At 44.0% G+C, this 26,664-nt stretch overlaps 3 protein-coding genes across 9 annotated transcripts; 2 read left to right on the forward strand and 1 right to left on the reverse strand.

Moving 5' to 3' along the window:
- Positions 1–1,991: 1,991 nt before the first annotated feature.
- Positions 1,992–7,439, forward strand: LOC133902386 (putative clathrin assembly protein At4g40080). Of its 4 annotated transcripts, none has more exons than XM_062343969.1 (2): positions 1,992–3,247; positions 7,142–7,439. In XM_062343969.1, the coding sequence occupies exon 1, from the start codon at positions 2,034–2,036 to the stop codon at positions 3,237–3,239; it is 1,206 nt and encodes a 401-aa protein (XP_062199953.1). In that variant the 5' UTR covers positions 1,992–2,033; the 3' UTR covers positions 3,240–3,247; positions 7,142–7,439. The 4 variants fall into 4 exon arrangements, with proteins under 4 accessions (XP_062199953.1, XP_062199954.1, XP_062199955.1 ...); XM_062343970.1 differs by lacking the exon at positions 7,142–7,439 and adding an exon at positions 7,012–7,137; XM_062343971.1 differs by lacking the exon at positions 7,142–7,439 and adding an exon at positions 4,872–5,112.
- A 2,264-nt stretch (positions 7,440–9,703) lies between these two features.
- Positions 9,704–14,770, reverse strand: LOC133902415 (protein DETOXIFICATION 27-like). 4 transcript variants are annotated; one of them, XR_009906862.1, is made up of 10 exons: positions 14,348–14,770; positions 12,900–13,447; positions 12,176–12,262; positions 12,004–12,060; positions 11,685–11,923; positions 11,448–11,566; positions 11,279–11,365; positions 10,571–11,146; positions 10,362–10,463; positions 9,705–10,226 (listed from the first exon to the last, which is right to left on the reverse strand). XR_009906862.1 is itself a non-coding variant. In XM_062343998.1 (8 exons), exons 1-8 carry the CDS (start codon positions 14,615–14,617, stop codon positions 11,102–11,104), a joined length of 1,452 nt encoding a protein of 483 aa, XP_062199982.1. In that variant the 5' UTR covers positions 14,618–14,770; the 3' UTR covers positions 9,704–11,101. The 4 variants fall into 4 exon arrangements, 1 of the variants encoding a protein (XP_062199982.1); XR_009906861.1 differs by having other exon boundaries at positions 9,705–10,463; XR_009906860.1 differs by having other exon boundaries at positions 10,362–11,146.
- Positions 14,771–17,171: 2,401 nt separating this feature from the next.
- LOC133902394 (purine permease 2-like) lies at positions 17,172–17,951 on the forward strand. The gene has a single exon (XM_062343976.1). It carries the CDS (start codon positions 17,172–17,174, stop codon positions 17,949–17,951), a length of 780 nt encoding a protein of 259 aa, XP_062199960.1.
- Positions 17,952–26,664: the final 8,713 nt, after the last annotated feature.

The raw sequence follows: 26,664 nt of genomic DNA on the forward strand, positions 1-26,664 counted from the left end.
CTACATATGAAGATATGGAGGGTGGTACTTGACTAGTCTATTGGAGATGTTCTATTTATTTTTTTTTGCTATAGATGAGAGAGAGGAAGAAGAAAAGAGAGAGGAATAAGAAGAGAAAGAGGAGAAAAAGAAAAAAAAAGGAAGAGAGATGTGGATGAGTCTTCTGTCTAACTTCTCTGTATCCGTCACTGAGTAGAGGAAGCCTCTACTGTTGTAAAAATAAATATATAAAAAAAGAGCAAGTGTCACACTGATACAGTTCACCTACCAATATGCAGGTCGCAATGTTGCATTTTACAACACTGCCCCTGTACTTTAGGTATGTTTTAAATTTTAGGGGTTGTTTGGTTTTTAGCCCTCATACGGTAAGCCAAAATTTGGCAAGAGGTCAAATCAGGGTCGTGTCAAATTTTTGCCACCAAAATGACGTTCGGTTTGAGGCCAAACTAAAATTTAGCTGGTCAAAAAATTTGACAGATAATTTGGCCCCCCGAGATTTGCTCAAAAACGCTATAGAAAAATTTTAGCCTACCAAATTTTTTCAAGGCACGACCAAATTTTGATCTCGGATCAAACGAAGGCCAAATTTTCAGGGTATAAACAAAATTTGGCTTGGATCTTTTGGCCCCTAACCAAACATCCCTTAGAGTGAAATGCACCGGGGCTCTTTAAACTTTTTTCACATTCTCACTTAGGTCTACGAACTTTCAAAGTGAGGATATGGGACCACGATCTATTTAAGTATGTCAGCCTTGGTCCATACCTGTCCAGCCAACCTCGGTCCACCCAGGCTCCCAGAGCTGATCTGCAAAAGGAAGACATTTGAAGGACTCAAGTGCAAAAACAACCCTCCTCCTGATGGCGCCAAAATTCGCGCCAGCCCACGTGAGCACAGATCTGCAATGCAGAGAGACATTTGAAGGGCTCAAGTACAAAAACCACTCTCCTCCTAAGATCATCTCCAACTATATTTTTTTTATTTTGTTTCCTAATTTTCTTCTCCGTTCTCATTCCCTTTATTTTCTCTTATCTCCAACAGCTTCTTTTCGAGGAGAATCGCGAGGGGAAAGGAGAGAGAATCCCGTCCTGGAGGGAATGATCCTGGGAATCCCTTCGTGACGGGAACCGTGAAGGGAAACCGTTAAAACGCTGAAGGGAACGAAAATTCTATCGTGAATGAATTCTGCACCCTAAAGGAAAATCGTTGGAGATGATCTGATGGAGCCAAAACAAAATTCTTGTCAGTCGAAATGCTTGCTATACAGGCAGCGACTAGAGACGGTTCTACATCTATTCTCTAAGTGCATGTATACCGTCAGCGTCTGGATTTTAGTGGCCCAGTGGTCTGGGGCGACGGGCCTAGCTCCTTAATCTTAGATATTGTCCTTATCCCTTCTAGAGTGGTGGGCACAGGTATTGAACCGTTCAAATCAGTCGAAAAAGTTTATCGTTTCTATGATCATGCTTGTAACTTGGGAGGTATGGAAAGAACCAAACGTTAGAGTGTTCCAAAGATTTGAATCATCGATGCCTGTTTTATATTTGGGAAAATAAAGGACATGGCAAAAGCGTGGATCTTAGCAGGGACAAGAAAATTAGACGACTTGTTAGATCCAGGCTAGTCGTGTTCATTGTTAACACGATGTAGTATCCCTCACTCAGTGTTCGCGAGGTTATTCAATATTCACTATGTAACCAACTCTCTTTTGTTCTGCTGCTATATAAATTTTTAGGCATCCCTCTTGCCTCAGTTAAAAAAAATTAGCATTAACCCAAAAATTATACTACTACAATAATGAAGCTCAAATATCATGGCAAGTTCAAACTTCAAAGCCTGTGATCTGTAACAATGCTGCTACACACAAAGAAATACGGATGAGCATACTAGCAAAACATTCCACGAGTATGAATGCAGCATTAGCCTTTCAGCGGTTGACCTCCCTTCTGGAAAGAACAAACAATTTCAAGCTGCAAGCTGTGGACGAGGACGAGTTGACTGTTCTTTTCTTCTCCGATGACGACCTCCGTACTGGATGGAGCCTTCTCCGCATAATCCAAAGAACCAAACTGATCCAGTCAAACCGATCCGACGGCTGAGATCACCCCAGCGGTTGCGTATTAGCCCGCCCGCGGCCCGGCACGAGAAAGCTGAAGCCACGAGCTTCCTTCCGATCCCCAACCTCTTGGCAGTTCATACCCTCGACGTCTCCTCGGCGTCCGCCATGGGTCTCAAGCTCCGGCGGCTCGCGGCCAGCATCCTCTCCCCGGGCCCCGCATCCCCGACCTCCGCCGCCGACGCGCACCACGCAGTGGCACGCGCGACGGCGCGCCACCCTTCCACGGCCCCTCCCTCTGCGCACCACTTGGACGCGCTCCTCGCCTTCGGCCGCGGCTCGCGCCTCTCCGCCGCGGCGCTTGCCACGGCCCTCGTCGATCGCCTACGCGCCGCGGCATCGGGGGACGGCGACGCCGCGGTGGCGCTCAAGTGCCTCATCGCGCTCAGGGTCCTGCTCGCGCGGGGGGCGTTCATCCTCCGCGACCAGCTCCTCGCCGCGCTGGTCCGGCACCCCGCCTCGGGCCGCAACCCGCTCGCGCTCGCGGCCTTCCCGCTTGGCCGCTCCTCCTTCGCCGCCGCGTCGTGGGTCCGGTTCTCCGCGCGCCTCCTCGAGCTCATCCTCCTCCTCCCCGACGCCCCGGCCAACCACGCCGCCGAGTACCTCACCGCGCTCCCAAACCCGCACCTCGTCGCCGAGGTCGCCGCCTTCGCGGCCGTCGTGGACGCCGTCCGCCACGCCCCGCCTCCGCCTTCCTCCTCTCCACAACCCAACGCCCTCGTCTGGGAAGCCATCCGGCTCGCCGAGGAGGACCGCGTCGCGGCGGAGCGGAACATCGCCGCGCGGGTCCAGGAGATGGGCGAGCGCCTCGACACGCTCTCCCTCGCCGACGCGGTGGAGCTGGTGTGCGTGCTGAGGCGGGTGGAGGAGAGCGCGGCGGCGGCGTCCCCGCCGGAGTGGAAGTGGGCGGCGCTGGACGAGGGCGTCGTGTGCGCGGCTTGGCGGCTCCGCGAGCGTGCGGAGGAGGTGGTGATGCGGAGGACGGTGGAGGAGAGGCGGGTTGTGCGGAGGGACGACGGGCCCAGCGCGTCCGCGCGCGTCCTCCAGCCGGTCCGCGCCGGTGGCGGCGACGCCGTCCGGTTCAGATCCACGCGGTGGGCTGGCACGGTCTCTGCATGGCGATAGGGCAATGTGTAAGTTTGTTCTACACTTCTACGCTTCTTTTCGTTTACTCGTGCTTCCTTTACTTCTTGTAAGTAGTTCTTGTAGAGTTGTAGTTGTAGGACTCAGAATTTCAAATTTTCTGAAGCTAGGGTGTTGGCAAGTTTCTTTTTGTTGTTGTATTGCGTGTTGTTGTTTGATCGAGAAGGCAATGGTGGAAATATTGTGCGAAATGTGAAGTGTTTGCAAGATTAAAAATCAGTTTCTGGTACTAATCACTTGCGATAGTGAAGGTGAAAGCTCTACGAGACCATGAAAGGCTTCTTGCCTTCTTTCACCTAAACTGTCTCAATTGCGAGTAATCAACTTAGGCAGTAGAAAATGATGCTTTGGTATCATGTGATAGCAGTGGCGGACCAGGATTTCACTGTTGGATGTGACCGTTGGACGTTCTAAATTTTCAAATTCAATATACAAGTATAAAATATGCTAAAAATATAATATAAATATATTAAAAGTTCTCATCATCGTAAATTTAACAAATGAGCTTGAAATTTACAAAAACTAAAATATAAATAGTCTAAATATGTAATAAAGTCTTATATAGACAGAAGATTACAGTACTTACTTTAGAACTCTATTTTACTCTTTCTCATGACCATAAAAATCTCGATTATATTATTTTCACTTACCTTGTAGAAAATATCGCTTTCACTAAATGTTACTAAACAATCGTTGAGTAACTTGTCGTCTATGCTATTTCTCAACTTTCTTTACTAGACTCAATGCTGAAAATACTCTTTTAACACTTGTCGTCGTCACTGGTAGGATCAATACCAATTTAAGATACAAGTACATCAAATTATAAAGAACATACTTATTTGTTTTAATAAACCTAATAGAGAGCTCACCAAAATTGTTTAGACATTCGAATCTATCATATGTTCTCATATCATCAATAAAGTTAATAAGTTCAAGTCTTATCAAATACAAGCTTCATATGTCCATGGGATAAAACTTGTTATGTACTTTGTGTGTATTATAAGAAGCAAATAAATTAAACGGATTCTAGGCCGACATATAAAGAAGCAACTCTATATTAATCTCATCGAACTAATTGTTAAACTCTTGCCGAATTTTATCAATGACACTAAGATATACCTCTCTTCGACAATGATCACCAATTGTTTGTTCGAGGTAAACTGTGAGGATCTTCTACGAGGCACATTAGTATCATCTAATGTAGAAATGTTGACGCTATATTCTACAGCTAGCGGTGAAATCTTGGCTTGCCATTGCTGACTTGGACTTGGGCTTGGCAGTAGTCGTCTCTATTGTTTTCTTCTCCTTTGTAACCTGTTTAGATGTGCTACATAGTCATGATTTTTTAGACCAAAATTTAGGATAGTCCAAGTCCTATGTGAACTACCTTTGGATCCACCCATGTGTGATAGATCTATAGATGATCTCCATGTGTGATAGGTCTACAGATGATCCAAACAAGACATTACTCTTGGTGTGCGTGAACCCGATATTTCCGACTCAGAGACTAGCTTTGCATACCTGCAAATGCCATATTCTGAAACCGACCTACGATATGCTTAATTCAGTGTATGGTGGTGTCTGCATGTCTCTGTAAGATTGACTTCACTGCAGGTATAGTTGAGCGTCCACATCAATACATGTTGGGGAGATTGTGTCCTTTCATTTGACAAACATGTGTGCTTAGCAAGGTGCATTATTGGCTTGGCTTTGCTAGTTTATTTACGAGTCTTCGTTGTACAAACTATCGTCGGTTCCATCCTCTACGTATCAATTATTGACCGACGACATATGCCAAATGTTTCTCGCGCCATTCCTCCTCCTTTGTCGGCATGATGGGTTTTTTTTATATCTTTGGACTTTTATTTCTACTCTAAAAAAATAATCTGGCAGAGCTTTTGCCGATCGCTCAAAAAAAAAATGCTCACGAGATTTCGATGCACCTGCTTTGAGGGTGTTGCTCTTCTGGAGGGTGGCCCGGAGGATGAGCATGCATGATCTTGCGGAGGAGTTTACCATGTTGCGAGTCTAACCCCTCCGGTGGATTGGGACCACGCTTTCTGAAAGTGCATCTAGGCTCTCTAAGTGGGTTTTGGTTTATTGATGACAAAACGATTAAAGATCTAATATGTTTATCTAAGTCATGAACAAGTCTAAGTCTAAATTGAGAAGATATATGACGTTTGACGTCCTTCGAAAAGAAAGGAGAAGCAACTAGGAGTACTCAATAGGATTTAAATTCTTTTATTTTTGAAATTGAGTCTATGATAGCCGCTCTATTAAGAGGGTTGCATTCGATTGCTTGATTAGTGTCTCAATGCTCAAGATATCCTTTAGAACCAATAAGTTGAGAGACACACTCACCCACGGACACCGAGTTTGTTTTGCAAAGTTCACTGAGTTTGGAGTCTCCGGTGTTCACCGGATACTCCAGTACTCGGTATTTAGTCCGAAGTCTCCGAGGTAGACTCCGACAGAGGATGCTCGGTTCCGATTTATTTTTGTTGAAAAAGACCAGAGTCTCCGGTGTTCACCGGATACTCCGGTAGTTGGTGAGTTTTAAGGCCGGAGTCTCTTAGGGAGACTCCGCTAGAGGTCAATCAGTTAGGTCTTTATTTTTATTGAAAAATACCGGAGTCTCCGGTTTTCACCGGATACTCCGGTAGGAGAAAATGTTTTAACCGGAGTCTCCGAGGGAGACTCCGGTAGGGGTGTCTTAGTTAACATTTATTCTTTTTGATAAAAGACCGGAGTCTCCGGTGTTCACCAGATACTCTGGTACCTGGAGAGGCCGGAGGGTCCGGCAAGTCTCCGGACTTAGTGTTCACCGGAGACTCTGATAACTTAACAGAATTGTAACGGCTAGTTCTGACACGTTCTGTGATCGTTTTGACGCCGTTTTTGGATTTGGGACCGGATACTCCGGTGTTCACCGGATACTCCGGTGTTCACCGGATACTCCGGTCAGGTCTGACAGAACAGTAATGGCTAGTTTTTGAGAGAAGGCTATATATACTCCCACACCTCTTGGCATTAAATGCTTGATGTTGCTAGTGAACTCTAGACTCCTTGAGCATTCTAAGAGCATTCAAAGTCCCTCCAACCACCTCTAGTGCTAAGTTTTGCAAAATTTAGTGAGTTTGGGTTTGGAGTGAGATTAAGCCACTTGAGCATTGAGTTCTTCCTCGAGCATTCACTGTGATCTTTACTCTTGAAACTTTGTGCTTCTAGACGGCAAGGCGTCACCCGTAGAGCACTCAATCTTTGTGAAGTGCAACGGGAAGTTTTTAATCAACTTCAAATTGAGTAGGGAAATTATAGCTTGATCTTTGTGGTCGCTAGAAGAGGATAGAGTTGAAAAAGACCCGGCTTTTTGTGAGCTCCTCAACGGAGACGTAGGCACTTTTTTGTGAGGTAGCCGAACTCCGGAATAATCTCTCGCGTTCTTATTTGTGCAATTTACTTAATCGTGTGAATTTATGAATTTACATATAAGTTGCCTTAGTGATCATCTTGCTAGTATTAACTGTTGTTTTAGCTCTGTGATAACTAGTAGACATAGTTACACCTTTAGATTGTAGCTGCTCGCTTTAATTCATAGTTGCTCTTGATTTCCTGTATAGACCGGAGACTCCGGACTAGACCGGATACTCCGGTGAACACCGGAGTATCCGACTTTCACCGGAGTATCCGGCAGTTTTAATCCGCTGTTTTAGTTTTAATTTTCAAAAAAATCTATTCACCCCTCCTCTAGGCACTTTCACCTTTGAGCAAGGTGAGGAGGTGAGTTGAGCGCGTGCACAGGGCCCACCGTTAATTTTGGTGAGTCCTCTCCTTTGTCTAGCATCAAATCCGCAGGCGTGAGATGTCTTTTACTTTCACAGGGTTGCCTTTCGCTGGAGCAAGCGGTCGAGATCGTGGAAAAAATTCCTCGGCCAACCTTCCATTCTGGAGTGGGACCAACTGTCATAGTGAGAAAAGACCTAGGAAAATATAAATGGTTTGTTAAATCAGAATACATCACAAATTATTAAATTTTAATAATTACTGATATCATCAACGTATATAGTCAATATTTTGTAAAAGAAAAATATGTGCACATTTGTACACCTATCTAAAGATGTCTAAATAGGTCGTGCCTATTAGGCCGGGCTGAGAGCGTGGCACGACGTGCTGGCACAACATGGTCTGGCTGAGTCTGGCCGGCACAACCAAGCACGATCCGACCCGGCATGCCTGGATCCAGCTATTTTCTATTTTTTATATATTTTTTAATTTTGCAACTATTTTATCTATTTTCTATATTTTTATCTTATTTTCTAACTATTCTCTATATTTTTTAATTTTACACTTTTTTTAGCCTGTTATGCTGACGGGCCGCCCGTGCGCTGTCGGGCCGCTTGTGGCGCCATACCCATCGTGCCTGTCGTGCTCACCAGATTGATCGTACCGTCGAGCTGTAATCGTGCCCGAACTAACCTAACACAGCACGGTGGTTAACGGACCGTGTTGTGGGCTGAAGGAAGACACACGGACTAATACGACATGACCTGTTATAGTATTTAGATTGTTTGAACCGTGCCGTAATGAGCTGTGCCTAAACTGACTTGGTCCAGGCCAGCCCAATAGACCCATTTAGATATCTCTATCTATGTCCAAGGTGTGTTCCCCCATGATAGCTCCTAGTCGTCGCCAACACCGCCGAGACTGCTCCTCTCGGGCGTCAGCCGCAGGGACCAGGGTGATTCGGGTCCTCAAGAATCACAACGTCTCTTTTTTGGGGGGAAATCACATCGTCTCCTTGTTAACACGGCTCCGTACTCGTAACTCTTTGGGCTTGTGGTTTGCGAGTTGCAATTTCACGTCTGATTTGCTAGGCCATGTGGTGTTTTTTCTAAGAAAATGCGGTCTCAGTTGGTTAGGGTATTTGCCTATTCGGATTTGAATTTTACATTCAACACGGGTGCCCATATGCATATAGCCTTGACATCGGTTTGGAGGCTGGAAATCTACTTCATTTTTTTTTTTAAAGAAAACATGGTCTCTGACTGGGCCTTAACGGGCCAAAAGGATGGCCTCGGTTCTCATGGCAATGGGGGGTGGCAACCTGCAATTGTGATTTCTGAAGTGCTCTTTTTCTGAGCCGTTGTTTGCTTTTTGATACTTACTATCTTCGTTCTTTTTAACTTATCATTTAAGACATCAATACGATATTCAATAAACATATTTAATTATTATTTTTGACAACTATCTTTTGATAAAAGTTGATAAAAATTAGATAATGTCAAATTATTTTTCATGACAAATTGATTACTACTATTTTCATATATCAAATCCTAATAGTTTTATATATATTAGAGATCAAAGTTTCTAAAATTTAACTATATACATTCTAGGACGACATCTTTTAAAAACAGAGGTAGTACTATGCTGGCCTAACATTGTTGGGACACTCATACCTTGTTTGCTGTATTTTTTAGATAAAGGAACGGCTTTATTCCATCATCTACATATGGCATGCACTCACCATTTATTATTACAAGTTCCTACCATATATTTGGAAAAAATACCATCAAATAGCAAAAATTCACACGTCCAAAGTAAGGTGGAAATAAATCAAGCACAATTCTTATTAAGAAATATTCACCCGTGTTTAGTGAATATCTCCATAACAATTATCCCCAGGGTGCGTCATGTCCGCTTCATCTTCTCCCCCCACAGTCTTCTTTTACAACAAGGACCAACGGCTCCAATGAGTTCCCCTGAATATTACCAACGATTGTCGGTTCCTCCAAATTCCATATTGTCACTATCCTATATGCTCGCTCCAAAGAATTTTCATCCGTCGTCGCCTCCTACATCTTAGGGTGCGTTGAGTTCGTTGAATGAACCGATACATATACGAGTTAATGCAGGATCTGAGCATGTCCTAATGTTTGGTTCGTTAAATTGCATCATTCCATTCAGGATGAGATGTTCAGATTCTTAGGATATACCGAGAATATGTTGTATCGAGCCATACGGCAAAATCGGCCAAACGACCCTATACGGGTTCAGTCAACTTCACTAATAACTTGTGGTTAGCGTTGGTTAGTGACTATCAATGGTTATTAAGAATTTTTAGTTAAATATTAGTTACAATTAGATGTTATTAACTATAACTAGTTATTATTGTAGGCATTTAGTGATGATTATTGATAGCTTAAGTTATGATTAACTAGATTAGTAATGATTAGTACTAATTAGCATAGTTTGTTGATAATAACAAATATAAAAATTATTATTTATGTAAAATAATTAAGTTATACATAGATATAACACATAGCTTTTAAACAACTAAACACATTATTGTATCATCCAATACATTCAATCAAATATATTCTCGTACCATCTTATATATCTAACCAAATAATCTACTTGTACCATCTTATTCAGAACCATCATATCCATCTAAAATGATCTTATCACATTCGACTTCGTTCAAACAACTAAATACACCCTTACTCTGACAAACGGGAGTTGTTGATTGAGGACGCTTGGACAGAGTCAAAGAATTGACATTATGTGTGCTTTTTAGTCCATCTAATGGAGTCCATAATGCTCACATGCGGGCTAGAGGCCCAGCTTGTCCAAATAAGAAAGAAAAATCCGATACTAGCATAACATTGGGGGTACATGTATACGGGGATTCCTTTTGGAGAACGGGAAGTAAGGACGAGAAGAGCTCTAGATTGGGATTAAACAGGGAATTGTTATCAGAGAATTAGATTTGGGAATAGAGATAGCACGAAGAGCAGCGAATCCAGGCACACCACACACATAACCCAAATCACCATTTATTTACGATTGGATAGAGTAAGCTACAGCCTATAGCCTACAGGTTAGTAACTAAGTGTGCTGTCGTTCAGGCTTCAAGCTGACAAGCTCGGTGCTGCTACATTGCCGCATTCTGTTACTAGCTTTCAGTGCCTGCAAAATTCAAATAATTTAGCACATGTGGCAACCACTACAAAAGTGACAAAAATGATTGATGGCAAACTAAATAAGTACAGAACACATATAAATATCAAGTTGTTCAGCAATGTGTTTTCTGCAGAGGCATACATGGACCCCATAAGTCGAAATACCATCCTAGCAGAACACCAAAAAGAATACTGATCAAGTAGTAACTTCCAATGTTCACGTAAGCAACAAGTGCTTGCCACCCTGAACCAATAGCAAGTCCCGCAAATGTAACAATCAAGGAATTATGACTATCAATTGAAGGAAAATGAGAGAGGAAAACACAGTGAAGAAATAGGTCACCATCTTACATTACAACACCACGTATTGCATTTCGTGGGACGTACCAGAGAGCACGGGTTGGACTCCATTGAGAAGGATAGTGAGGGCCAGCAGAATGGAAATGTCGTCCACTGCATCGATCACAGCCTCACTCGACGAGATGATTATCGCGAGTTTGTCGTGAAAAATCAATATCAACAGACTAACGAATTAAACAGTCATGAAAAACTCTGAAACAATTAGGTAGTATAGAGTATGCTATCTTCAACCACTCCACCAAATTTCAGATCAAAACATGATTTTTACAGGAGAAACAAAAAAAGATAAAATTCATTGAAGCTTAGGGAACCTAGGCTACAACCTGTCTGTCAAAAGCTACCAGCAGTCTATCGATTGAGCAGGGAATGTGTACCAGAGAATTTGGTTTGGGACAGAGATAGCACTGAGAGGTGAAGCGAGTCGAGGCATACCATCCAACATATCACTTATTTGTGACTGGATGGAGTAACCTACAGTCTAGAGCCTACAGGTTGTAACTAAGTGTGTAAGCTCACTTGGTGCTACGTGCTACCCCATTGCCGAATTCTGTTACTAGCTTTCAGTGCCTGCAAAATTGAAAGACTTTAGAACATTTGGCAAGCCCTGCAAAAGCGATGAAAAGATAGGCCTGATTCATCGCAAAATCAATCGTGTTATGCAAAATGATCTGATGGCTCAAATGTTAAGAAAAATTGAACCTCCTCACTCCAATCACAACGCAGGGTGATCCACGCCAGAATTAGAGTTTGCATGGTTGTGCCACAAATCATTCCAACCCAGACTCCCTACACAAATGGCAAAGTACATTAGTACAGAACACGTATAAATACCATGTTGTTCAGTAATGTGTTTTCTGCAGAGGCATACATAGACCCCATAGTGGAAAGGCCATCCTAGCAGAACACCGAAAGGAATACCGATCAAGTAATAACTTCCAATGTTCACGTAAGCAACCAGAGCTTGCCAACCCGAACCAACAGCAACTCCTGCAATTGTAACAATCAAGAAATTATGACTATCATCTGAAGGAAAATGAGAGAGGATGACACGCTGAAGAAATTGGTATTGCATTCAACCACCATGGATTGCATTTCGGAGACGTACCGGAGAGCACAGGTTGGACTCCATTGAGGAGGATAGTGAGGGCCAGAAGAACGGAAATGTCATCCACGGCATCTATTACAGCCTCACTCGATGAGAAGATTATCGCGAGTTTGTCGTGAAAAATCAATGTCAGCAGACTGAAGAAGAGGCTGATAAAAAAGGATGTCGTCGTCGACACGAACGCCGCAAACCTTGCGCCTTGTCCATTGGCCGCGCCGAGCTCATTAGCTACCCTCACCCTTGTAAACAATAGGAGGGCACTTGGTTTATTTTTTTCTGAATGTTTTCAAGATTAAAGTGATGTCATTCAGTTGCTTACCCAGTGCCTGCTAAGAATCCCAAATGAATCATCATCTCCCATCCTGACAAACTCATACTGTTCAAGGTGATGAGAAATAGGCATAGTAATACTTTGTGAGATTTTGTGTACCTTATGTTAGCAACCCCGTTAGAAATCTCATGAGGAAAGTGGAGAGAAATGTTCGGTTTACCAGATAGACAGTGCATCCACAGCAAGTTCGGCGTTCTTCATGTAACCCGTGAGGAAAATCAATATCCGGTAGTACCAATTCTCCAAGCTGCAAAAAAAGAAGAAAAATATATAAAGACGTCGAATTTTAAAAATTCTTGTATAAATAATTGGTCTGTTTTATTGGGCATGGTGAACCAAGATCTGATATATAATCAGACCATTTTGACTCACCCTAGTTTTGAACTCTTGATTCATATTATAGGTGGCTGGCTAGGTGACTTAGGAGCTGAGTAAAAAGAAAAAAAATCTTGGTTGGGATGTCTGTCCCTTTTTAGTCAATTTAGCTATGCCGTAATAATATTATCTTTGATAAGAAAACAATAATCTCTGGTATGCATGCACTTGTTAGGGACACTTATTGGCCGAGACTCTGAAGATTGATGCAACAGGAAAGCGAGAGAGAAAACATAAGCATGATGTGTTAAGCATTGGAGGTGGTAGTTATAGAGCTCTTCGCCAAGAATAGGTGGCTTTAGTACTATACTATATGATTAATGATTTATATTCATATGGTCTTTTGTATTTATATTTCTTTCAATATTCGAACTAAGATAATGTAATAATAAACTATGGTTATAATGCAAAAAACTGGAACATTTTTCTTATTGTCCAAAAAGAACAGAGCTGCTCCTAGACTCCATCCACGATATGAGAACAGGGATATGCAATGCACTATTACGTACCACACCATGACACCCGACGATGCGGACAACTTAACAAACTCCTTCAAGTCCACGAACGCGAACGCCGACGCCGAGAACCCACTCCACGTCTCCGGGCACCCGCCGCCGAGGGCGTACGCGAGCTGTAACACTGCGTAGAGCACCCAGGACAGGTTGAACGCCAACGCCGCGCCCAAGACGCCGAGCCCGAAATAGTGCACCAGCAGCCAGGTCGCCGCTACGTGCACTGGGAACACCACCGCCGTAGCTACCGCGGTGACCCGGTTCTTGAGTTGGCATTGCAGGAACGTGATGACTGGCAGGAGGATGGCATACATGAAGAGCGACGGGAGCATGTAAAGGCTGACCAAGCCTGCCTCACGCGCTAGCTCGGTGGGTTGGCCCAAAGCGGCGAGCAGTTGCCCGCTGAAGACGTATGTCGGAGCAAGGAGCACCGCGAAGGCCAGAAGAATGAGCCACGAGCGCTGCAGGTAGATGCCCAGCATGGGGTACTGCCTTGCACCGTAGGCTTGGCCGCAGAGCGTCTCCAGTGCACTCGCCATACCAAACTGAGAGACGATTGTTGTTAGCATTATAGATTGCAAATAAAAAATTGGAGCATGCATTTATAAGTACGAGGGAACTAGGAATGATGATATGATAAGAACACCAAAATAACAGGCTTTTTTAGACTTTTGCCACTTAAAGATTGATCTTTCATGTTGATTGAGAAACTTAGGGCCAAATTTCTATACTCTAGTAAACGAAAAAGCCCTTCAAATTTTTCCAGGAAGCTCACTGGATTGTAGAAAAATCCTTTTCCTTAGAAGATTGCAACCATTTGATCAAACCTCATGTTTACATTTCTTTTGAAAAGTCCATTGCTATATGTCTTCTTATCTGTCCACTTCTCTCTACTCTAATAGATGATTTCCTTCAAAATTCCTATTGTTTTCCAGTGGAGTAGCCAAACACCTCCCTTAGCTTTTTCAACTCCTGTTGGAATTCACTAGCCATGCATGTCATTCAATTCCTGCCATTTTTTCTTCTTATTCCTATGCTATCTTATTTTTCTTTTTTACATTCCAAACTTAGCTCTAAGGTGTATATTAACATGTACAAACATCGAAAACACAGTTACAAGAAAGTGTAGTACGCTCTGAAGCAACTAGTTTACTCTGAGTTGAACTCAAGTTGGGTTTTGACTTACGGCCATAAAATTCATCCTACTCTTTTCAAAAGGGATAATGATGAATTGTTTGCTGCGTGGATATACTAGAAGCTGTAGTTCTATCTGCCATACCACTCTGAGTCCTATATGTAGTGAGTCAAATTATGATGCTCCTCTCTGTTCCCGAGAAGTCACTGCCTTCGATTGGACGCCGGAGATGAGGGATCTCAGACCATTACCAGTTTACCACTAGAGTCTAAGAGAGCAGATCGGCAGCAAGAGAAGTGCATGTACGTACCAAGAAGCCGAAGTTGAGGCCGTCGACGACGGTGTTGGCGATGGAGAAGGCGGCGAGGTCGCGGTCGCCGAGGTGGCCGACGAAGGCCTGGCTGACGATGTTCATGCTGTAGATCACCAGCCTCATGAACACGGCCGGGCCGACGACGTCCCACAGCTTCTTGGACTCCTCCCATACCTCCTTCGCCAGCCGTCCCGGGACCTTGCCTCCTCCCCTCTTCTCCGGCAGCGGGAGCTCCGAGATGAGCGGGACGGCGCTCTGGCTCTCCATGCTGCTTCACTCGTGACTCGCAATGGAACCAGCCAGCCAGCTAGCTAGGCATAGTGATGGGAGTCTGGGAGGGAGGTGTGCACTCCAGCCCATTTGTTTGCAGCACGTGGAGTCGTTTTTCTATCGAGGCGTACGTGACGAGGGCTATGCAGCGTGGGTTGCACGTTGAGCAATTAATTCGTCAGATCGGCTCGCCGCTCCGTGCTTGACTAATGGAGGGAGTCGTCTCGAGCGAGCGGATGTGTGGCGGCCGCTCGTCCACGCGTGCCCATACCCCCGCCACCGACGGTAGGTGCGCTGCCACCGATGCGCGCGGGTTCACGGTCCACGCATGCTTGTATTATTTAGACTATATTTGTTTCTCCTGTATTCTAGATTTTGAATTGTAGATTATAAATTGTGGATTGTGCTATAATTTAGATATATATTTACAGAATTTATTTTCAGAATCTGATCGTCGGCTTGTGGATTTGTTGGTTGCAAGTTTGCAAAAGTTTTTTATTTTTATATTTTCTAACTTAAAAAATTAAATAAATAGATTCTGAATGAAAAATTTTATAAAAATAAACGTCTACCGCCCCCTCAAAAAGCTGCAGCCCTTTCAGAAAACTGTAAAGATACCACGATGGCAAAAGCAGGTATTACCACCCTCTCAAAGGGCGGTTAACCCTTGAAGCCACTGAGAGGGCGGTTAGCCCACGGTTCTCGTGGTGAATAGTATTTAGCCGCTCAAATTTCTCTTTCTGTCTCATCTGTTAAAAAAGTGGTCTTCTGTTACTCTAAAAATCCTAAAAAAAATTTACATGTTCTATAATCCATGTGCAACCCACTTTAATTAGATTCACTTAAAAAAAACATATGTATAATTGAAACTAAAATTCTCTAAAAAAAGGTACTTTATCAATTATAGAAATTGTTAGGGAATCAAATAAATTCCCAAAATATGGAGGAAAAAAATTACTAATATTCTTCTTATATGATGGAGTAATTTCTAAAATTATTTTTAGCCTTAGGTTATATGATGAAAAAGTGAGTTCCTTTGTAATACTCTATTTATATGTCTTTTTATAATTTCACATGGTATTCTTCTTTTAACTCTATTTGAAATCTAACATATACAAACCTTGAGCTGAAAATAATTTTATAAATTAGTCCATCATATAAGAAGAACATTAGTGAATTTTTCTAAATTTTTGGAAATTTATTTGATGCCCTAACAATTTCTAGAAGTTATAAAAGTAGCTTTTTTTTAGAGAATTTTAGTTTAAATTCTACACATGATTTTTATTTGAATCCAATTAAAATAAGTTACACATAGATTATGGAACATGTACCAAAAGTTTTAGAATTTTTGGAGTAACAAAAGGCAATTATTTTAAATATATGAGATAGGAAGAGAAAATTTAGCGGCTGAGTACCGCTCACCGCGGGAACATTAGGCTAATCGCCCTCTCAGGTGGCTGTAAGAGCTAGACGGTAAGGCATGTGCTTATCATCGTGATATCCTTACCGCTCTTTGAAAGGACTCAGCCTTTTAAGATGGTGGTAGACGTCTATTTTTATAAATTTTTTATCTGGAGTCTATTTATTTAATTTTTTAAGTTAGAAAATGTAAAAAATAAAAAAAGTTCGCAAGTTTGCATCTGATTTGCCTTTTGGTTGCCGGGCATTTTACCTTACGTGGCCTTTGACTGGGCTTTAATGGGCCTAAAGGGTTGTTGCCTCACGGGCTTTCACCGCGATGGGTGGGATGGCCGCCTGTGTTTGAGATTTCCGAACTCCTGAGGCCCAGCCGTTCTTTGCTTTTTAACACTTACGCGGCACGCAGCATCAGTGCTTCGTACCCATGCAATCGCACCGGTCAGCTCAACTGTGCAAACTGCAAAGCGCCAAAGCGGCTATGCTCGATGATTGCCATTGCCGCTGCTCACCGTTGAAAATATGATTGTAGCGCCCACGGATCAACACCTTACGATGACGTATCGTTCCATTCCGACGGCTGTAAGAGTTCTGCCTGACAAAAGCTACCGCATCGCTGCATCCGCCATGGCTAAGAGGCTACGACACCTCCTTTGACTCGAGCGTCTTCACTCCTTACCTACCTCCATCGGATTTGCCAGGCAAAACTTGGCTGGAAAATCTAGGGATCTCAGTCGAGTGTTCTCGATCGTCGGTGGATTTACTTCAACAGTCGTGCGCTTGTCACGGCAGGGCGCCAGAGAGCCATCACTCCTTGCCTGCGAGGCAATGAAAGGTACAACACCAGCACGTAGATGTATTTAGATTGGACCGCGTATTAAGTTTGGGAAACACTACCATGAGAGGGATCGGACAACGAAAACCACGTAAGAGGATGGCGATCCCGAGCACCAAAGCACACACGTCTTCAAAGAAGATTATCCGCGGCCGGCGTCACCGTTGTATCCAAAGCGTTGGGCTAGATTCCAAACATCCTAGCTAGGTGTACAGACTACAGACGCCATCCACCCTCGTGCGCGCCTCGCGCACAGATATAGTCACAGCTAGCACAGCTCGCCACAGCGCGACCGTAGCCATGGACGTGGAAGCCCGCAATGACTCGCCCCCCGCCCGTGGCAAGGCGATGCGCCGCCTCCTGGTGGCGCTCAACTGCGGGATGCTCGCGCTCGGCGCCACGCTCGGGCCTCTCATGAGCCGCCTCTACTACAGCAAGGGCGGCCAGCTGAAGTGGCTCTCCGGGTGGATCCAGACCGGCGGCTGGCCGCTTCTGCTGATCCCCGTGGCGGCGGCGTACCTCGGCCGCCGCGCGCGCGACCGGGAGGGCCCAGTGTTGCTCACCCCGCCACGCATACTGCTGGCCGCCGCGGGGCTCGGCGTCGTCACGGGCGCCGACAACTTCATCTACTCCTACGGCCTCGCGTACCTTCCCGTGTCCACCTCCGCGATCCTCATCTCCACGCAGCTGGCCTTTACGGTGTTCTTCGCGTTCCTCATCGTGCGGCAGCGGCTGACGGCGTCCTCCCTGAACGCCGTGGCGCTGCTGATGGTGGGCGCCGTCTTGCTGGGGCTGCACGTCTCCTCCGACCGCCCCGCGGGGATCACCAGGGGCCAGTATTGGCTGGGCTTCTTCCTGACCCTCGGCGCCGCTGCGCTGTACGGGCTCATCCTGCCGCTGGTTGAGCTCGCGTACAAGTGCGCCGCGAGCGGCAGCCGCACCGTGACGTACGCGCTGGTGGTGGAGATGCAGCTGGTGATGGGCTTCTTCGCCACCGCGTTCTGCACCATCGGCATGATCGTCAACAAGGACTTTCAGGTGCGTGCTCCACGTGTCGCCTACCTGCTGCTCCTATACTAGCCTCACCAAGTAGTTCGCAGCTCATGATTTCTAGGTCGTGATCGATGCGAAACCGCTTGTACAATAGTAGTGTACCACGTTTAGACACAAGTTCAAACGAAACTGCACAACGCGATTTGAGTTTGTTGCGCTGTGAAGTAGGTGCTCCGTGTTCGCCGTTAGGTGTTCGGTCGCCCAGTCCTACCTCCAGCCGTCCGCAGCCGCGCTGGGCCGGCAAAGTTCCTGCCTTGCTCGGCGCCGCGTATGGGGGCTCAGCCTCCTCGCGTATGCGGGCAACTTCCTCCACGCGACCAAACGTGCCAGTGCGTCGCCTCCGGCGGTAAGCCGGTAGCTACCATGCCGATGTGCATGGATCCACGCGTACGCATCAAAGTCAGTTGGATCTAGATCCAATGCACGAGGTTGCCCTCCTTGCTTCCTCCACGCGACCAAACGTGCCAGTGCGTCGCCTCCGGTGGTAAGCCGGTAGCTACCATGCTGATGTGCACGGATCCACGCGTACGCATCAAAGTCAGTTGGATCTAGATCCAATGCACGAGGTTGCCCTCCTTGCTTTCTTCTTTCCCCGACCCTCTCTTGTGCCGCAACACGATTCTTATTCTCTTGGCCTCTCCCCTCTCCCTTGCTGCCGCCCACACGTGCCATCGCCTCCCGTTGCTCACTCGTCCACCATCCTACCACCTCCCTCCTCCTACCGTTCACCTTCTTCTGGCCATTGCGTCATTGTTGCCCTGCCACTGGTCCCACCTATAGCTTTTCTGCCGTCTCACGGCTCCGGCTGCACCCTCATGGCCCCGTCACACTGTCGCCTTAGCCTCCTTATAAGCCCAGGGACAACATAGCGAACCCGGACTCTAACCCTAAAACTCTAACCTAACAGGTCGCCGTCGCTAGAAAATAAGGACTAGTCGGTCGGAGCACGAATCATCATGTATGATCATAAGGTCCGAAAACCTTTTTATCCCTCCCTAAAACACTCAGATGTGTTTTAGTAAGTCTCGACCAAAGAATTCTAAAGCAGAGTAGCACTAGAATTACATGTTGGACGGTGTGCATAGCATCTTTCTACAATACTTCATTGGATCATGAAACTGACAGAGGAATAGACGCCGGTGATTCCGCTCGTTAGCAATGGCAACAATACAAGCCCCAGATTTCCAGTCTGGATTCCCAAGTAGCCATCAGCAGTTCAGCACTTCGATTTCCTAATGTCATGGTGCTGGCTTCGAGGAGATTGGGCCTGACCCATTCTTCATAACATAAATCGCCTGTTTTGACAAGGATCCGGCAACTCGTGAAGCGCGTGCAGTTGTGCCTCCGGCGTCTGTGTAATTAAGAGCATATGTCGAGTAAAATCATGCATTTAATTTCCTCACCAAATTTTACATCACAAATAAAATCCGTCGTCGAGAGCAACAAGGGATAAAGGACGTGCATCCCGGGCCGGTCCTAAGATTTCAGTGACCCAGAATAAAATTAAAAATAAGATCCCATTAAACATAAATATTAAAATATTTCTATACCGATTACAAAGATAATATTCTGGGTAGAGTCTACGAACATTTACAATAAATTTGAACAACCTGAAATGCGTCCGTTACGGTAAGCTGGAACAAAATTATCGTAAATACTCGCGGGAACAAAATTGTGAGGGATCGAAGTACACGTACGTATGCTTGCGTTAATACATGCTAGCTAGGTAGAGATACTCGCATGCCTATGTACAATTTGCTACGTGTAGCTCTAGTTACTCATCGATACATGCAGCAAGTAGCTTGCAGCAATAGTAGCTTTGGATCTATCTGCTCGTAGGTGGCAGTACTACAGTACAAACAGCTGGACCCATTGATTGCCAGAGTGAGCGGAGACCTTTCCATATTTCAAACATGCAATCTCAGTAAGGGTCAGATCCATTTGAGGTGGAGAAGAAACTATAGAGGAGAAAAACCAGCAACGAAAACTCATATGGCAATGACTGACGCATGTTCTCGATCGAAGTTGTGGGCATGCGAGACACCTCGGAGTCATGGTCTCACGAAACGTAGGAAAGTGGACTATGTGGATAGAAGAAAACATGAAATATTCAAACAACCAAATAGGCTAGGTAGGCAGGTTACTTGATTTTTTTTTTACCGAAGGAACTATGCCACTTGCGTCTTACCGTGCGGACTGCTAGACCTACCTGCTACTTTAGACCTAGTTCTATTTGTTATCATATTATTAGACATGCATACTATACACAGGTACACGAGGAGTGACCCTCAGTTTTGGGGATCTGGGGCGGCCGCCCCGCTCGACCCCCCTCAGGACCGGCTCTATATGCATCTGTCTATTTTGATATGAAGGAATCAATTATTGATGGAGCCTTTTTTTTCTTTAGCAAAATTTCACTAATTTTGTGATTTTTAGAATTTTTTAGGAGAACAAAATATCTAATTCTGGAATTTTCGTTCACTGATATATGAGACACTGATATATGAGATCCAAATTGCAGGGATAAAAAATAACTGAAATTTTACGAATTTTGATAATTTCACCAGTGAACTAAAAAATATAAAACAAAATCAAAATCCCTGATGGAGCCTGTTTGAGATGACACTGTAACAAAGATCATGGCTGAAAGATAAGCTCTTCCTCTGAATTCGTTGACCTTTGATGTCCATTTCCAACTGTCTCTTCACATTCAGACAAAAATCTTAGAAGTTTTGGAAATGATATGGTATCTACTTCGTATCTTTAACCAAAATTTTTTACTATAATAAATTTATAAAATCTATTATCTTAATATTTAAGGGGGAAAATGAGTCACCACATTCACTCTCAAGACCATAAAATTATCATGTTAATCGAAAAAAATATCTAGACCACTCATTGTTATGAACATCTAACGATCTAGATTTAACAAAGAGTCCATATAAAATACGATTAATAATCTGGTAAATTTAGAATTAAAAGATATGTAAAATTAGCAGTTCGATTTCTATACAGTTTGGGAAGCAAAATATCTAAATAAAAAATCAAATAAAATAAATTTAATAATAATTGAAATTGGGGTTAGAATAGAAAAAAAAGATCCATATCAAATATAGTCTTAGAAAAAAGTATTATAAAAATCAAATACCTAAATAAAGAGTCCATGTAAAATATAAATAATCAATAGCTAAAATTCATAAAATAAATAAAATCAAAATTCTTACTAAGATAATAAGTTAAGAAGCATTGCGTAGCACGTCACATCAAGCAGGTAGCATGCAAGATATAACACGTAGGCAAGACATAACTTATTTTGATTTTGGTTAGACTGCCTATGCCTGACGCACGATTTTGACAGTTGATCAAATCGTATAAGAACCTCAAGCCAATATATGTATACGATTCGGGTACAAATTTGAAGTATAAATAAATTTCTCTATCACTAACATGCATTTCATCTCTTCTTTTAATTTTATTTCTTTTGTAGTTAAATGACATTAACCTTATTAAAAAAGCTAAAGAGACTAATTTTTAATTAGATGTTATCGTGACAAAATATTACAGCAAGACAAGCAACGCTATTAGCATAGATCACCTTGCTAGTTTAATATATTTTATGAAACTATGAAAGCATTTTTAAGATAATTCTGCACATATAATTTTCATATTAACAATTATTAACAGTCAAAGATTCAATGTTAGGCTGGATCTTGTCCAAAGTGCCAAATATTTGTGATCTTTCTCTGTTGATCGCTTAATCACCTTATGAATTAGCTCTAGTTATGTAAATGTGTATGGTGTAAAACTGAAATTGCTTAGCAAGAACTATTTGTTGAAGATTAGTTCCCGATAATATATTCATAAATTGATTGGGTATCTTCGAGTGTAGGGATTAATCACGAGACGAGACACACGATGTATACAGGTTCGGGCCTCCAATTGGAGTAATACCCTACGTCCTGTGGGAGTATTACTGCTATATATTGATGATATCAAGTACAAGTAATGTGGCTCAGACTATTACAAGAAGTAGATCAGATCTAATAAACTAGGACTAAAGTTATTGAGTAGCTCCTCTGTTAGGGTCTTGATGCTTGCCTCTATCTTGTCCTTTCCCCCCAGTCTTTTCGTTTTATATAGGGGTGAGGTACTGACTCTTACCTAGTCGTAGTCGATAGGGAGTTGTCTTCCTTGACGTTCAAGTAGATAGATCTGTTTTGGATATTGATCGTTCCGAGTTAGGTAACTAATTTAGACCTTCCTAGTGTGTAATTCCTTGATTCCTGGTGTATCAGGTACTGCTGATTCGGTTCCGTAATATCTAGAGCTACCTAATATGTGTTGTATATACCCTGTCTATGTATGATATACTCCTTATGTACATATACCCTATAGTTAGATATTCGACAGTAGCCCCCTAACTCTACCAGGAGGAGGGGTTTCCATAAGGGCCACTTGAGTGCCACCAAGTTTAACCTTGGTCGAGTAAAGTGGATCAGGCTCATAGTCGAAAGGATTGAGTATGGACGGATCATTTCTCGAGTATCGAGTGAAAACTTAGTCAGGTCGAGCGCCCTGCGGCTAACCACACTCGAGACTTGAAGAAAAAGATTAAAGAACTCAACTGACTAACACCCGACTCCGAGTAGATTTAAAAAACCTTTTGAAATTTGAAACGATGGGTATAGACGCATTTAATGCGGGCAGAGGGCGTGCAAAGATTCGCACGTCATCATCATTCCTCTTTTCGCGCCAGTCGAAGCGTTGTAAAAATGGGAGTGGTCGAAGAGATGGTAATTTTTTTATTATTTACCCGTATGACCCGTACTTGTAGCAGCCATTCCTCGTCATTGCCACCAGTCTTCTTGCACAAGCCCCTTGGCTTTCTCCACCCCAGCACGCACCACCGCCAAAAGAAATTTAGATCCATGGATCCCAGTTCTTCTTCGAAGATCCCGACTTCCTCTACACCGGAGAAGCGGTCAGACGCAGCAGCCGTCGGTGCCTCGTTCGATAAGTACGATGAAGCACGATTCATGATCGAGCCCTGGACACCCTCAGCGATGCAAGAGTCTCGGCTGGCGGAACTTGAAGCGGAAGGAGTGGTGCCGCCATGCAGCCTGGTTGAATGGAGGACGGTATTTGGTGAGAGATTCCCTTCCTGCAAGATCGAGCATGAGTTTGTAGTTTTTGAATCTTTCTTCCATTGCGGATTCAACATCCCTCCTTCCAAATTTCTTCTCAATGTGCTCGATCGATATCAAATTGAGCTTCACCACCTGAACCCCAACTCCGTCACCATGTTGAATATTTTTGTCCATATGTGTGAGGCTTTCCTTGGCATCAAGTCAAGTTTAAACCTTTTTCAGTACTTTTATAAACTGAAGAGGATTACAGAGAATAAATGTGTCGGGGGGTGTGGTTTTCAATTGAGAAATGGAATGACGAATTCCTATATCTTGGTTCCCCTAACCTACTCCTGGTCGAAGGATTGGGAAAAACTTTGGTTTTTCGTCTGCAATCCCGACCCAATTGGTTTTCCTTTAGTGTATAGAGCTCTTTTCCCCATCCAAATCTATCTTGGACACAAGAGCACCGAGAGTCCGACCACACCACCTACTACGCCAACAGAATTGGTATACTGAGTCCATTTGGCCTAACTGGGTAGCATGTGGTCAGAGATTTTATTAACAAGAGGTTGAGCCCCTTGAAGGCGCGAACGCGCCTGTCTTGGGAATACAGTGGGGATGAGGATGCCTCCAGGGACGCGGCTGGATGTAAGGCTTAGTTAGAATTTTGCCCTTTTCTTTTTGCTATGACCTTCAAGCTTTGTCGAATAACCTTTCTTCTCTTTTTCAACCCTGCTTGCACAGGATGTCATTGCCCGGTTGAACAAGCTCTTCTCTTTTGAAGCATCGGAATGTGACATTCTGCCTTATTCCCTCATGAATCATCGACCAGATGTAAGGATTTTCTTAACGGAAAAGAAGGATCGATCATTATCTATTTGATATGATCTGTCTGTATGACTGCAGTCTCTAGTCTTCCACCAAGAGCACATCCTTTCGAACAAGGTCTTTGATCTCGACGGCACTTCTTCTGTTGATGCTGTCGACAAGGGGAAAGGATCAGCCAATGAGGAGGCCGAGGGGTCTCTTCGATCAAAGAGATCGTCCTCGTCTTCTCACCAGCTGCCTGACCCGAGCCCTCTCAAGCGCAAGCGAAGGAGCCCACGGGTATTGAAATTAAAATTCTCATTATCTTCTTATTAATTTTCCTTTCAAATTATCAAGTGGATACTTGAATGCGTTCGGTTTGGATGGGTGGCCTTTTGTTAGGGGACTACGAGCGTACCCCCCCCCCAATCACCTCCTTGAGCAACCGCCACACTCAATGACTTGGCTGAAAAGGTAACTCTTCTCAAGTTATCGATTTTCTCTTGGTCATTCTACTAATGACGAATTTGTGTGGGTGGCTTTTTTAGGGATGTCTGGCACGTCCTCACAATCACCAACTCGAGAGACTGTCATGCTTGATGACTCGACCAAAGAGGTAATCTCAATCGAATTATCGCTCTTTAGTTGGTCATACTTTCACTCGATAAACTTAAGATCATAAATTTTTATCATCTGGTTATTTGCAGGCTACAGATGCATTGGCTTTGCCTGGCCCATGTGTATCTTTGCCACCGGCTCTGTCTGTCGGTCCAAGAACGAAGAAGATGACCACCAAAAGGCCAAAGTCAAGCATCATTTCGCACTTCCCAATTTTGAAGAGGTTTGACCTGGATCCTAATCTCGACTGGCAGTCTTTTCTTTTCCTTTTCCCTTATTCTGTTGATTGCAAACTATTGACAGAGGCAAAAACCAAGGCTGCCAGCATCTCGACTAGTCATCCGGGACTGACCTCCCCGGTTAACTCAGCCTCGGTTCCAACTCCTCAGACTAAAGATCCTGCCTCGAGCACGCCTGAAGAAGACCCACAGCTCAAGGGAAATGAAACCTCAATATCGATCCTAACTAATGACCCATGGGCATCGATAAAGGTTCTTCTCCAAGTTACAGGCGCTCAGGTAGCTGCCGTCGAGGCCAACCACCACAAGAAGCTCGAAGCCAAGAGAGAGAAAATAGAACATAAGTTTGTCCCCGATCACAAGTGCACAATTTGATTATTGGTTGACTAACAAAAATTACTTTCCGGTTTACCTTCTTCAGGCCTTGAGTCTTTCTGTAAAAACAAGGAAAAACTTCTTTCTGACGCAATGAAGAAAAATGACGATGACGCCAAGTATCAGGAGAAACTCAAGAATCAAGTGAAAACCGTGCGAGCTGAAAGGAAGGCTATGATGACTGAACGGGATGCTGCCATCGCTCAACGGGATGCTGCGGTCCTTGCTCTTCAAGAGCTGAAGGAGCAGACACTTGACCCCATGTCCCAATCAGCCTCTGCAAGCACCGCCACATTGCTAGGTATCCTCAAGAGTTACAATCCCGCGCTCGATACCTCATTGGAGATAGTCAGGTTCAACTGTACTAGCAAGGAGGCCGCAAAACTCATTGAAAGCGTCCAGCTGGTGGTCCCAGCCTTCATCGAGTCGTTAAGGCATAGCCTGCCTAGTGATGATAGTGAGGGGAGTCCATCGCACTGATGATCCATTCGGATCTGACACTTTTAAAACATATATTATGATCTGAGAATGCCCGCATCAATACTACATTTTACCAGTCTATTATGCTTTTATCTTCCCTTGTCGATGAAATAGGATTAGCATAAGTAGATGCAATAACTGATAGGTACATGTTGTACTAACCGGCAAAGGTAGGGATCATATGCACGCCAGCGCCACAGGAACATACAGCCTCGGACACCTTGTCCACCAGCGGCAGCTCCTCAGCTGGCGTCTCCTCCACGTCAGCCCAGATCGCGTTGCCCTCGTCCTCTCGCTGCACAACACCCGCCCCTACTGTTGCCTCCACCGACGCTTACCCCTGTGGTGCCATAGCCCTCTAACACTGATGCTCAGAGAAGTTCTTCCCTTCAATTCAAAAACCTAATCTAGAGACAAAAGAAAAACAATTTGTTAAGTCCATTCAAATTTTAGAACAAATAACACTCCAAAAACAACAGTTATTATTATGTCCCGAGCCCCCACATATACCTGAGCTGTCCATTGGGTTTCTTACAGTTTTGGCCATGAATCCTAGATGCTCAAAGCAGCACCCTCCAAGCTATCTATTTTTGGAAGCAAATCTATGAGTTTAATGTTTGCACAAAAAGAGAAAGATGAGGACTATTCAAATAGGTGAAAGATCAATACCAAAATAATTTAAGGAATTGCCTACCTGCCATTAAGCAGGGAACTCCCTATACAATCGCTTAGCATGCAGAGAGACTGCTACAGAGGAAAGAATTCGGTCAGCTTAAGCTCTCAAGATATTGAAAACTCCATTGCTTCATAAGCTCTCCAGATATTGACAACTGCATTAAGGCACTGTTAGAGAAAAACAGAGGGACAAAAATAAAAGGATTACAAAGAGATCCAGAATGTCAATTTTTCATAAAAGATAACATTAAAAACCTACTGCACGATGGTCTTGTTGCTGAAAAAAAAATCATTTTGTCCCTGTTTAGCTTAGGTGTTATGGTCCACTATGATTGTGTTGTATTTTTTTTAGTTATTTGAAACTCAAATGTCGATAAAAAGAATATCTGGAAAGCCAAACAAAACCTTTCCAAATAT

This window comes from Phragmites australis, chromosome 20 (genome assembly GCF_958298935.1).
Source record: "Phragmites australis chromosome 20, lpPhrAust1.1, whole genome shotgun sequence".
NCBI classification, from domain to species: Eukaryota; Viridiplantae; Streptophyta; class Magnoliopsida; order Poales; family Poaceae; genus Phragmites; species Phragmites australis.

Excerpts from the sequence above, each read along its gene's own strand:
- LOC133902386 (XM_062343969.1), top strand. The coding sequence starts at position 2,034 with ATGGAGCCTTCTCCGCATAATCCAAAGAACCAAACTGATCCAGTCAAA.
- LOC133902415 (XM_062343998.1), bottom strand. The coding sequence starts at position 14,617 with ATGGAGAGCCAGAGCGCCGTCCCGCTCATCTCGGAGCTCCCGCTGCCG. Across the intron at positions 11,567-11,684 it reads AGTCCAACCTGTGCTCTCCG|GAGTTGCTGTTGGTTCGGGT; the intron begins GTACGTCTCCGA and ends TTACAATTGCAG. Across the intron at positions 11,147-11,278 it reads GTTGTGATTGGAGTGAGGAG|GCACTGAAAGCTAGTAACAG; the intron begins GTTCAATTTTTC and ends TCAATTTTGCAG.
- LOC133902394 (XM_062343976.1), top strand. The coding sequence starts at position 17,172 with ATGGACGTGGAAGCCCGCAATGACTCGCCCCCCGCCCGTGGCAAGGCG.